Below are 12,862 nucleotides of genomic sequence, written 5' to 3' on the forward strand. Positions count from 1 at the left end.
TAACATTGAAACCAAATGAACATCACCTTCATTGGTATCTGCAAAATCTCACTGTATTGGTGATTATCATTTACATATAAAATTAAACATTACAGAAAATGAGTAGTTAAGAACCCTATAGAGTTCTTTAGATGATTTTGTTTTTAATGGTGCTCTTCATGATGTATATGTAATTTGAGGTAATAATATTTTAATTTCATCACTTTGAAAATATGTTCATTTCCATCTTTTCTTCTTTGACTAAATTATTTTACTTAAAGGGTTCTTTATATGGAATCTGAATTTAACTTACTGATTGATCCCTAAGATTTGACTTCACTGGGTAAGTGTGGTGTTGTGTCTCTTGCAATATGGTTGCTCGATAGGGGTTTTTGTTCAATATGTCTTTATTCAATAGGGGTCTCTTGCATGGCTCAAGATTGCCCACTCCGAACACCAGAGGACTTTGTATTTCCGTTGCTGCCCAATGAAGAATTGAGAGATAAATACAGACGCTACCTCTTCAGGGACTATGTGGAGGTATATGACCAGCCCCTGTTCTGCCCTTTGTTTTTCTGGGCCTGCCTTCCATTAGAGGCTCTTCCACAGTTACTTATTTTATAGGTCGGGCTGCCATTAGGCAAGGATTTTAAGATGCGCTTCATGGCTTAAAAAAAATTTGAAAACCATTAGAGTAATGGCCTCAGAGTTAGAAAGTGTGAGTCTCACCCAAGTTTTCTGCTTCCTCACTGTGTGACCTCTGAGCCTCTTTTGTAGGTTGGACAGGCATCCCCACGTTATACACAGTTACTTAAATAAGCTATTGTGTGTCAGGGGGTGGACACAGTCAGGTGTTGCTTCCCCATTTTGTTCACTTTGATTCAGCACAGAGAAAAGGTATTGCTTCTTAGAGCAATTCGAAGACTTGTCCAGAATTCCAGCATGGTTAGTTTTAGAGTCCTTCCCCTTTTCTTGGGCTACTTAATTTAGACTTGCTGATTATATGCAGTGTAGTGTTCATCTCTGTCTTTTATGACTAAGTTTATTGGATTGATTACTGATCTGGGTCTTTACAAACTACAGGATAAACAGAAGACCTTGTTCTTTGTGCTGTTTGCTGTCTTTGGATGCCAAAGGGTCGTTGAACCCCTCAGTGCTATCTTAAGTACACCTGACTGGGCTGTGTTCCTTTATAGCCCTAGTCCATATGCACTGTCATCACACAGACATAACTCTATTCTATTTTGTAATCTAACCTTTGTTTTTCAAGCTTAATATTCACAGTCTGGCTGATGTGTGGCCTTCATGACATCTATTCTGAAATTCCGTAGCCCCTTGATCTGTCAAAAAAGTGGAAGACCGTAGGCATTTCAGTACCCAGGGAATTTAATTTAGAGGCAGTGGACAAGGGATATCCTCATGGTTTCTCCTTGGTATGTTCACAGAGTCATTACCAGCTCCAGCTGTGCCCTGGTGCAGACTGCCCCATGGTTATCCGGGTACAGGAGCCCAGAGCTCGCCGAGTGCAGTGCAATCGATGCAACGAGGTCTTCTGGTAAGAGTGAGTTTGGGTGCAAAGCAACCCTGGGCTCATACCCCCTCCTCCTCCATAGCTGCACTGCTGTTGCTCTGTGTGCGCCAAGTGCAAGGTTTGTGCTCATCATCTCATGTTGCACAAGGTGTTTGATGAATGCTCAGTTTGGAGACAAGGAAGTGGTTTATGCTACTGAGACGCAGGATTTAGAAAGTATGTGGGTCTATGTGGGTCTGTATCTGCCTGAACAGAAAATTCACATATTACTGTTTGAAAAGCCATAACTTACAACGTTTTTTCGCCTTTCTTGGCTAATTTTTTAAAGCTGTAATTCATAAATGGATTCTGCACAGTGCAAAATTTGTCTAGTTTCCAAGATAATAGGTACATTGAAGTTGGAAAAATAACGAAGAATAATGAAGTAGAGGAGTGGCCAACAAGCACCAAGTTCCTTATTAGTATCCTTTATAAAAGGACACAGATGTAGTGCATGCTGAGAAAGCAGTTTTCAAAATCTGTAGGCGTTTGTCTGTTTCAGCATTTTATGTAATACCAGAAAATTGGAAACCACATAAACATATCAGTAAGTTAATTTATCAGTTACCTAAAACAACATCAGAATTTAAAAAAGGAAAAACACAAAGTTTCTTGTGTATGTTATTATTAGTTGCTATCAAATTGATTCTGACTCATGACGACCCTATGTTTATAGAGCAGCATCTTTCAGAAGCAAATCTCCAGGCCTGTCTTTCAAGGTCCCTTTGGGTGGTTCAGACCACCAACTTCTGGGCTTATGGTCAAGCACGTAACTGTTTGTGCCATCCAGGAACTCAGTTGGCATAAAGAATGCAAAATTATTTGTGTTATGATTATTGGGTGAAAACTGTTAAGTGGATGGGGAAATCCTTTTTTTTTCTAAATAAAAGTGTGATGAAAGGCAGGCATAATGTCGTGTTAATGAGGCCTTGAGTGTTTTCATGCTGCCATGTTACTATCAGGCTCTGTACGTTCCCCAATAGCAGGGCATGAAGTGGGGAGGCAGATGGTTGATGACCTGAGCCTGGGCAGACAGTCTTAGCCGATTAGAGCTTCATGTTACCATAAATACTTTCTGGATCAAACTGGAGTAGAAAAGGAGAGCTACTTGCTATTACTGGGTTTGCCATAGTTTGGTGTCACTTGAAGAATGTCAGTAGTATTAGGTATTTGACATTTTCCCCAATAAATTACTCATAAAAAAAGCATTGTTGCTGCAATCTTGGATTTGGTGATGATAAATAGTTGGTATAGACTAGAGAATCACTTACCACCATAATGATAGGTCTTCTTTCACTCAGCATAGGCCAGATACCTTGGGTGAATGGTCCACATCTTGGTGCATAGACTTGAAGCAGTAAACTGCAGGTTGAAGTAGGAAGGACTATGTGCAGAATACGAGGAAGCATTGAAGAAGCAATGCCTGCTTGGCAGAAGAATTGGGAAGAGAGTCATTAACAAGGACTTCCCGGAGGAGATAAAGTCTAGGTTTACACTTAGGAAGAAGAGTTGCTGAGCTGTGTTTGTGAAGAGAGTGGTTGGGGTGACTCCACACCAGGGATGTGAGTGCTTTTTGATATCTGTGAGGTGTGATACATAACTTGGAAGTGGTGGCAGATGGTACTTTGCTTCTTGGAGTTGCCATCTACAGGTGTATATGAGAAGAGGCTGGGAGCTGGATGAATGCTTGTTGACTGAAATTAGACAGATTTAATTTGTCTTTGTTCTTTCTGTTTTCAGTATTCAGGGGTTGGGATACTCTTTCTACAGAAGGGACAAGCTGAATAACTCATCTAACTCGGGGTTTAACTCTTCCATTCAGTAAATGTGATAAGAATAGCTAAGGTTTACTGAAGGCTTACTAGATGACAGGCACTATCCTGAGCTTTACTTGCATTATCACAACTGTATATGATTTGTACTTTTGATACCCTTATATTATAGGTGAGGAAATCAAGACACAAGGTAACCTAGCTAATAGGCAAAGGCATAGTTTAGGTCCAGATCTATTGCCCTAATCACACCTCCCTGGAGGATTCATGGTGGAGCTTAAGAGAAACTACATGGAAAATTGTGTTTGCACATGTGCCTGCCTTTCAAGATATTGAGGGAGTTTGTGGCCCACTAAAGGTTAAGAGCCACTAATAAAATTATTCTCCATCCTTTGTGTCCCACATTATGAACTTCTCTTCCTGGAGCATGTGTTGGCTGTCTGTCTGAGGGCCCTTACTGTCCACAAAGTTCTGTTGGCTTGGACTGAATGAACACAGTGAGAGACTGACCAAGCATTTGAATGTTGTTATTTTCTGATCTTGAGTTTCAGGTGCCAGATATATCATGCCCCCCATAGTGTACAAGTTTGAACACTTGTGTGTCCTTTATGCACGTGTGACTGGGAGATGAGAAATGTATCTCAGGCTTGGCTTGGGTATGAGCCAAGGCGTCTTTCACAGAGCATCCCCATCAGCCCTTTGAGAGGTCTGTATTTGACATCCTTTCAGGAAGAATTGAAACCAAATAAGATATTTAAAACAGTAATACTTCATTTGGAAGTATTATGAGCATATCTTAAAGGGCTCAGATTGAAGAGAAATTCACACGGTATTTGAGTATAATTCTAGGTAAGTAGAGGCCCCAAAGACCTTCAGAGATGACCTATCCTCTTTGAAAAGCTCTAGTTCAAGATCAGTTGGCTTGGAAAAAAGGGAAAATTGAGATCTGACCTGAAGAGTATTTGAATGTTTCTCTTTTCTGATTTTAAGTTTCAAGTGTCGTCAGATGTATCACGCACCCACAGACTGCGCCACAATCCGGAAATGGCTCACGAAGTGTGCAGACGACTCTGAAACGGCCAACTACATTAGTGCTCACACTAAAGACGTAAGGACCGTATCTTACCTGTCATGGATCTGCCCTCCTTAGTGCAGCCCAAGGCCTTGCCCGGGAGAAGTTCCACTTGAGAGCAGAACACCCAGGGCCCTAGCGCCCTTGCTGGAGGTTGCAAACCCTCCCCACACTTGGCAGAATTTGTGGTGGTTTATTATAGAATGATTTGGGTGCATGTATTTTAACAAAATGGTGAAATTCCTGGAGAAGTGGGACCCAAGGGAGAATTAATCAGAAGAAAAACTAGTTTTTATTGAATGCCTACCAGGCTGTAGCAGCCTTGGGAACAGCAGGTGGTTAATGGCCACAGTGGTTAAAATAGCAAAGCTGTAATAAGCCTTGGCCTACCCAGTTCTCATTCTGAAGCTTCCTATGAGAAGCATGACTTGTGGTACCTTGAGCTCTGGGTGACCCAGCACTTGAGGCTGTACCCTGTGTCAGTCATTTACAGAGTCAAGAGGACTTAAAAGCACAGCTGTGACTATGACATCACTGTCTTAGACTGGGTTCTCTAGAGGAGAAAAACCAGTGAAACATATATTTATATAAAGAGATTTATTTTAAGAAAATGGCTCGTGCAGTTTTGAAGCCTGGCAAGTTCCAAATCCATGGGTCAGGTGTCAGGCTGGAGATTTCTTCTGACTCACATGGTTGCAGGGGCTGGCAAATCCAAAATCAGCTGGTCAGACAGAGGGTTGCTGGCTCACGGGGTTGTGGGAGCTGGCAAATCTCAAAATCTGCAGTTCAAATGGCAGGCTGCTACTAGCTCGTGTCCCAAGAACTGTAGGTCAGAGGATGAACAAAGAACTGTAGGTCAGAGGATGAACGCAGGATGGGGAGAAGGCGAGTTCTTTCAGCTGACTGGCTGCTCACATTAGATTACAAAATGAAGGATGGTTACATAATATCTGCCAGCCCACTGAGAATCATGGCCTACCCAAGTTGACACATATAACATAACCATCACAGTCTACCCATTGTCAATTTGGCATCTGTACACATCTCTTTACCTCATAACATAATCTCTAAATAAGAATAATTATGGAGGCATACTTACAGTCAGTGTCATGAAACAAAGTGTGTATCAGCTGTTGTATGGAAAATGAAGTCATGCCTGTACCTAACATGATGGAACTAACGTGTACAACCAGAAACACATTAGCCCCATTTACATCTTATATTTTATAATAGGTAATGGAATAAGGGAGGGAAGAAAACAAAGATAACTGCTACACATACACATACATAAAACAAGGAAGAAATATTCAAAACAATTCCAGTCTTCATTTCTGCAACCAGTCACATGGTCATAACCAGTATTTAGAACTACCTTCTTCCATTCCATTATTCCATTCCATATTTCCTTTGCCCTCAGCAAGAACCTCAGATGCTTTACTTGGTGGGGTAACCCAGACCTTCATTCCTGAAGGGCCTGGGCCATTAGTAATCATTTCAGAATTGAGTTGCTATTGTTTTCCATTGACTTTAACAGGGCATGGCAGTAATAAGAGATGTTCAGAGGGGCCTCCTGTATTCCAGACATAATCTTCATTTCCCTCATTAAGCACTATCATTGTAATTTCACCTTGGTAGTCAAGGTCAGTCACACCGGCCCCTAGGATAACTCCCTTTGCCTATTGATCCAGCGGGATGAGGAGTGCAAAATGGCTGGGTGACATTCTTCACTTATAGTTCAGTGGAAACAGTGTTATGTCCCAAGAGGTGGGAGCATTCCTCCCTCTGGAACGAAGACCTCCAGACCCGTAGAGCATAGGGTCACAGGGACAGGAAGCAGAAATCTTGCAAGTGGCTCACTAGGGATAATAGTGAATGGTGCCACTCCTGTTTCCACCCCTTGATTCCTGGACCCATGAATTTTGGCTGTGGGAGAAACAGCACCATCTATTGGATGCTGGTTTCGAGCATATACAGCCTCCTAGAGAACATTGCCCCAACCCGGCAAGGTTGCTGGTGCTATAATTGAATCTTTAGAAGGCCATTCCATCAAGCTAGCTGCTTCGGGATGAGGGAAACATGGTAAGACCAGTGAATTCCATAAGCACGGGCCCATTGCTGCACTTCATTTGCTATGAAGTGATTTCCTTGATCAGAGGCAATGCAGTATGGGATACCATGATGGTGGATCATCATTAAACTTAGTTGACTTCATGGCAGTGGGAGAGCACAGCAGCAGACTGTTCTTTGCATCACTGTCTGAGGTTGCTCATGTCTCTCCTGTGAGAGAGAGTGGCTTCAGAGGTTGTTCCCTGCCCTCTTCTGGAACCAGAAGCCCAGGCAAGCTGACCAAGACTTAGTCCAGCGTGTTAGCTCTTGTGGTTTCTTTGGCAGTCTTCCTAAGCAGACAGGCTTTCTGCTGACTCAACCTTAGCTTAATCTAGCAGCTTTGGGCAGGGACAGATGGTAGAAGACTTAACAGGGCTCACCTGGTGTTTGGAGTGTTTCATAGCCAAACGTGCTGACCTCATTTCCTTGAATTGCTGTTCCAGCCTCAGCGACCTGCCACATTAAGTGAGATGCTCCTCCCCCAGCAGTGCTCGCACGATGAGCTACTGGGCACGGGTTCCAGGAACTTTGTGTAATTTATCTTAGAACCGGCCTGATCGTGTGTGAGCCTAATGGCACCCTTCTGTCTCCTCAGTGTCCCAAGTGTAACATCTGCATTGAGAAGAACGGAGGCTGCAATCACATGGTGAGCACAGATGCCTGTACACTTTGCATGTGTGGTATGGAGCCTTTGGTCAGCATGCCCTTAACATGTTCTCTTCTGTTTCCCTCTGACAGCAATGCTCCAAGTGTAAACATGGTGAGTCCCAGGCTTGGCGCTCAAGGCCCAGTGGTGCAGTCTGTTTCTTGTGCTTGGGTCACCATTGCTTGTTTAGTGAGTACTTTGCTAGTGAAATGAGAAGACACAGGGAAGCTCCAGTCACTTGTGGTTATAATAACTGTTAAAAAGCAGCTCTTTTTTAATTTATTCATTCTTATAATCCCACTATTTCACTGACACCTAAGTGAGCAGTTCTATTTGGGGTTACTTTAGACCTTCATGATTCTTCAGTCATCAGGAAGATTTTAATGTGTTCCTTTTATTCTTTTTGCCAAGGCAGGTAAGTAGCATGGGCTTGCCTTTTTAGAGCAGGTTTCACCAGAGATAGTAAAATAGTAGTTTTCCTTTGAGGGTTGTAAAGTTTCCAGAAAGAGTTTTGATTTGTTCATTCAGGCCTGTCAGGAACAGGTTACACAGAAAAAACCTGGGTTTTTTTGGCCAGAGCAAGTGAAGAAACAAAATTCTTCCAAGTAGAAAATGTGTCCAAATAGGTTTCTTACACAACTTCTTACTTGCTAAGTAGGAAGTCTTGAGAAGTTCTCTTTATAAGGGCCCATGCTAATACTATTTCCTGTGTTTGCCCAGGAGCCCTGTAAAATCAGGGTAGACATGACAAGGTCTTAGATAAAAGCAGTGACTCTGAAGTATAGAATGAAGACAGGCTCAGGGTAGCAGCATATTTCCTTGATGTGGGGTCCCACTCTTATCTGTGTGTGTGTGTGTGTGTGTGTAGGGAAGTATCTTAGAATAGTGAATAAGACACATGTATACTTTAAAGAGGAATGACAAAGTGAATACACCTGTACCTATCACATTCCTAGTACCCCCTGAACGCCACTCTCCAGTCATAGTCTCCGCATCCCTTGCTTTGCTGTATAGTTATTCCACCTACACAGGCAACCCAAAACAATGTATTATTATCACTTCAAAAGAGTAGCAAGCACAACCTGGCTGATTAAGGAGAGAGTAATATAGCCCCTGTTAGATGAAGCCTCCCAGAGAAAGAGAAGTTACTTACGAAGCCTCTTGGTCTCTAGGTCTGGCTTTAGCTTCCCTAAAACTTTACAAGAGCCCCTTTTGAGAAGTCAGCCAAGTTAGGAGAGTGAATCCTGGGAAATAAGACTTCCCACAGTTGGAGTATCTGGCAGAGGCAATGTAGACCAGGTACTGGACATCCAGTGGAGCTGTGGTTGGACCTTCTCCATTCGAATTAGACTGTAGTTTTTGTTTGGATGGCTAGCATTCAAAAAGGCAGTCTTTATTTTTCCTCCTTTGTTTCCTCAGTGTGGAAGCATAATCATAATTTTAAGTATGACCTTTTAGGTAGCTGTAGGTTTTATAGAAATGTGCTTTTTAAAAAAAAGCAAATGGAGAAAAAAAAGCCTTTATTCCAGCTTCATATACAAAACATTTTCTTGGACAGATGCTGTGAAGGTGAGAAGTGCTCATGAGGGTACTTTGTAAAGATGATGTGCATTCTGAATGTCCAGGTGGTCCTCAGTTGGATAGGTTTTTCCTTTTCACAGTAGCATTGCCACAGAGAGACGAACAGTCTACACTGTCAGCATTGCCGGTGTGGGATTAAAAAGGCACACAATTCACTTGCTCCCAAGGTCAAGAATATCTGAAGACAGTTCATATCAGCAAAGACAGGCTACAGAGACACAGATGTGACAGGGATGAGATGTGCCTTCCCTCTAAAAAGACGCACCCTTGGGAAGTTCTGGTCACATAACTCCCCCTGGAACTGGATCTCCACTCTGGGCTGCCCCACTGTCTGTCCCTCAGCTTTGCCTATTGTTCTAGAGGAACGTGGGGTTGTCTTGTGGGTGTAAATAACTCCATCTCTGTTCTGTGCAGACTTCTGCTGGATGTGTCTAGGAGATTGGAAGACCCATGGCAGTGAGTACTATGAGTGCAGTAGGTACAAGGAGAATCCTGACATTGTCAACCAGAGCCAGCAGGCCCAGGCCAGGGAGGCCCTCAAGAAGTATTTATTCTACTTTGAGAGGGTAGGTGCCCTGTCCTGTACCTGCCCCTCAAGGGTGGGCTGCTCCAGCTGGCCTGCTTGGGTGGGATTCCTAGTAGCTGGTAACCAGAGGGGGGCTGTGCACACAGAAGTCAGTGAGTGTATCAAGCTCCTGCAATGACCCTGGGTACTCTCTCCATCAGTGTGGTTTTCAGGGTCTACAGGGCCACCAAAGCTAATGGGGAAGAACGTAGTGCTGACCATGGTTGGAAGCTAGATAGAAGAATGATGAAGGACTGCCAGCCATGTGTTTTCCATCTGGTGCCATCTTAATATTATGTAGAAGGCAGTTCTTCCAGGGAGACCCTTGAGAAGCCCACAGAGCACATTCGGTTTCTAAGCACAGTAAAATGGTGGATGCCTGGCTTTGCTTAGTCCTCAAGTGACCAGTGCCCCGTTGCCCCAGAGGGGTGGAGTGAGTGATCTGGCAGGCCGCTAGGCAGCTGCTTTGGCTAGAGTAAGAATGTGTACTGAAGAAGCCTCCTTCCTGCTCTCTTAAGAACACACAGCCTGATAACTTACAGGAGACTGTGGCCTGGCCTTACCAGCCAAGGTGTCTGCTGAACTTTTGTGTGGACATCCACATCAGAACTTCTTCAGCTTTCTCTCCTTCTTTCTATACCCTGCAGTGGGAAAACCACAACAAAAGCTTACAGCTGGAGGCACAGACATACCAGCGGATTCACGAGAAGATTCAGGAGAGGGTCATGAACAACCTGGGGACATGGATTGACTGGCAGTACCTACAGAATGCTGCCAAGCTCTTGGCCAAGGTATCCACCACACTTTTCCGACCTGCAGTGAATGCCTGGTACTGTTGGGCCCAGACATCTGAGGGTGGGGTACCCTCGCTGGGGAGGGTGCCCAGCACACTGTGCAGTCCTGCATGCTCCTCCTTATGGGTCCACGTTTACCTGGGTGGGCCAGGCCCACTGAGGACCCGGCCCCTTTGCTGGATGTCTGGGGGATTTTCAAGAAGAGTGCTCTACTGCCTCTTCCTTCAGGGAAGGAGCTGCAGGAAAAACTAGAGCTCTTTTCTTCTTCTTTTGTTCCCATCCATGCATCACTCAAAGGAAAATAAGAGATTGTCTTTGGACAAGTGTTGAGCTAGACAAGTGTGGACTCTGGGTCCAACTCGAGAGGGAAGAGCCATTGAGGCAGCTGCTGGTAATAAATCACAGTTTGAAAAAGGAGCCGTGCGTGTTCTGTGACCATTTTTCTTTGAATGATCCCAGTGTCTTCCCCTAGTTCATCCTCTGGCTTGGCCTGATTTTCCTCAGGCCCATCCATACCTGTAGAGCCAAGCTAATTTGCATGGTGGGATAAGAACTGTAAAGGCCGCCTGAGATGTGGGTGGGTTAGAATTACACAGCCCTCTTTCTCCTCTCCTACTGCAGTGTCGATATACTTTGCAATACACCTACCCGTATGCATACTACATGGAGTCAGGACCCAGGAAGAAACTGGTAAGGAGCAACCCCTCACCTTGCCTTCTTCACTCCTAGAGGTGCCCTTTTCTACTGGCACTTTGCATGAAAGCAGAGAGGGCAAAATCAAAACAAAACTGTCCCTTTCTACTTTGGGTTTGGGCATCTCCAGGATAGATATCAGGTGCTGGCATTTTGTATCATAGTAAGTCAGATTGACCTCAGCCTTGGAATGACAATATTTACAGAGTGGTGGCCAGAGGGTGGGGTTGGCTCTGTTGCATGAAAAGTTGTGGTCACTTGGGAGCCAGGTGCCCTGTTCTGGGAGGACTTTGGGCACACATGTCCCTAAGTTGTAGTCGAACTTGTCCATTTTTTTTTTCAATTCTGTATTTTTCATATGGGCTATTCCCCAATTATAAAGTAAACTACATTTATTGTTTTAACTTTTGGAAAATACAGAAAAGATTTTGCATCATCCATTATACCACCAGAAATGACCACTTTTAGCATTTTCCAGCCTTTTAAAGTAGATACTATTTATGTAATCAAGGTCATATGTAACATTTTATATACATCATTTATTAGATTGGTAAATATGGGAGCTCTGGTGGTGTAGTGCCTAAGGCATTTGACTGCTAACCAGAAGGCTGGCAGTTCAAACCCACCAGCCACTCCTCGGAGGTGAACAACAATTTTTTAATGGCTGCAGAAATGTTACATTATATGGTTGTATCATCATTTGGAACATTTATTCTTTCCTATTTTTCACAACTGTAAATAAAACATTGAGGAACATCTTTATACATAAAGCTTTATCTCCTTAGGTTAGATTCCTAGATGTGTAATTACTAAGTCAAATGGCTTGAACATTTTTAAGGCTCTTGGTTTGCAGAATGACTGAACACATAAAAAGTGTTCAGTGACAACAGTGTCTGCACATGTCCATTTTGACTTGATACTTTAGCATCTGTTTCCTTATGTGCTGGGACCGTTCTCTTCAGTGGCTTAAATTCTTACCTCTTTGGCCATATTCTTTGGGTAGCCTTTGGTCTGCATTCTGGCTCTAGACACAGGGAATAAAATGTCCTCTGCTTCTGAGAACAGTATTAGAGTTGTCTATAGCCCGTGTGAGCCTGAGGTACTGCGTTGCCCCTCTGTCTGAAGCCCTGACCTGGCTTTCAGACCTTTCTTCTTTTGACCATCCTACTCTGCCCATACAGTTTGAATACCAGCAGGCTCAGTTGGAAGCTGAGATCGAAAACCTGTCATGGAAAGTGGAGCGTGCAGACAGCTATGACAGAGGGGTGAGTACCTGCTGTTCTCTTGGACTCTGCATTGCAGGCGAGGGAGGGCTGGTGTGGTATCTGATGACAGTTGTGTCATGTGGACAAAAGCTGCTCCTGAGAAGGTGGGAGTGCAGTGCTTTTGACTCCCCCAGAACCCCTGACATCGTGGGCATGGCTTTGTCTGTTCCCTGCTCCCAGAGTGGGCCATGCAAACAACCATCTTGCTTCCCTGGTGCAGGACTTGGAGAACCAGATGCACATAGCAGAACAGCGGAGGAGAACCCTGCTGAAGGATTTCCATGACACCTAGGTCACGACACGGGCGTGCCGGGTGAGGAAGATGCGCCTGAGAGGTCTCCCGGCTGTCACACTGCATGCTGCAGGCTCTGCCTTTCACAACCCCAGGCGACAGCCAGGGCCCCACTCCTGAGAGACACTGGCAACACACCTCTTAGTCGATTTCTGTTTTCTTCTCATCTTTTTGCTTTTTGTTTCTACCAGGGTAGAAGCCATGTTGAATTGGCTCCTTTTCAGGACTTTTAATTCCCCCTGGATGGTTGTTGGGAGGGAGGGAAAGTTTTTTCTGAATGGCTATTAATAGTATTAGATCATTACAACTTAATGTAATTTTCAGAGGTTGTACAATTATACAAAAAAGAAAAAAAAAAGGCAAACAGTAGAATAAGAAAAACCCTTTTTAAAAATAAATTGGCATTGGAGTGTTTTAACCTCTAGCTATTTTACTTAGAACATAACATATGCTGCCTGCCCACCATGCCTGAGAATGTCTGTACTGCAAGAGGGCCTCAGGTGGCCTCTGTTTTCCAGTTTCACATG

The 12,862-nt window shown here is 43.9% G+C and overlaps 1 protein-coding gene across 1 annotated transcript in view; it reads left to right on the top strand.

Annotated features, from left to right (window-relative positions):
- ARIH2 (ariadne RBR E3 ubiquitin protein ligase 2) overlaps positions 1 to 12,335 on the top strand; it is a 49,401-nt gene extending 37,066 nt beyond the window's left edge. The window contains exons 5-14 of the mRNA XM_007955308.2: positions 398 to 519; positions 1,425 to 1,534; positions 4,312 to 4,429; positions 7,095 to 7,145; positions 7,238 to 7,259; positions 9,141 to 9,292; positions 9,939 to 10,082; positions 10,707 to 10,775; positions 11,960 to 12,043; positions 12,264 to 12,335. Coding sequence (XP_007953499.1) covers positions 398 to 519; positions 1,425 to 1,534; positions 4,312 to 4,429; positions 7,095 to 7,145; positions 7,238 to 7,259; positions 9,141 to 9,292; positions 9,939 to 10,082; positions 10,707 to 10,775; positions 11,960 to 12,043; positions 12,264 to 12,335 — 944 coding nt within the window. The remainder of the gene's footprint in view (positions 1 to 397; positions 520 to 1,424; positions 1,535 to 4,311; positions 4,430 to 7,094; positions 7,146 to 7,237; positions 7,260 to 9,140; positions 9,293 to 9,938; positions 10,083 to 10,706; positions 10,776 to 11,959; positions 12,044 to 12,263) is intronic.
- Positions 12,336 to 12,862: the final 527 nt, after the last annotated feature.

This window comes from Orycteropus afer, unplaced genomic scaffold (assembly GCF_000298275.1).
Source record: "Orycteropus afer afer isolate SDZICR_OR568_19922 unplaced genomic scaffold, OryAfe1.0 scaffold00498, whole genome shotgun sequence".
Classification (NCBI taxonomy): domain Eukaryota; kingdom Metazoa; phylum Chordata; class Mammalia; order Tubulidentata; family Orycteropodidae; genus Orycteropus; species Orycteropus afer.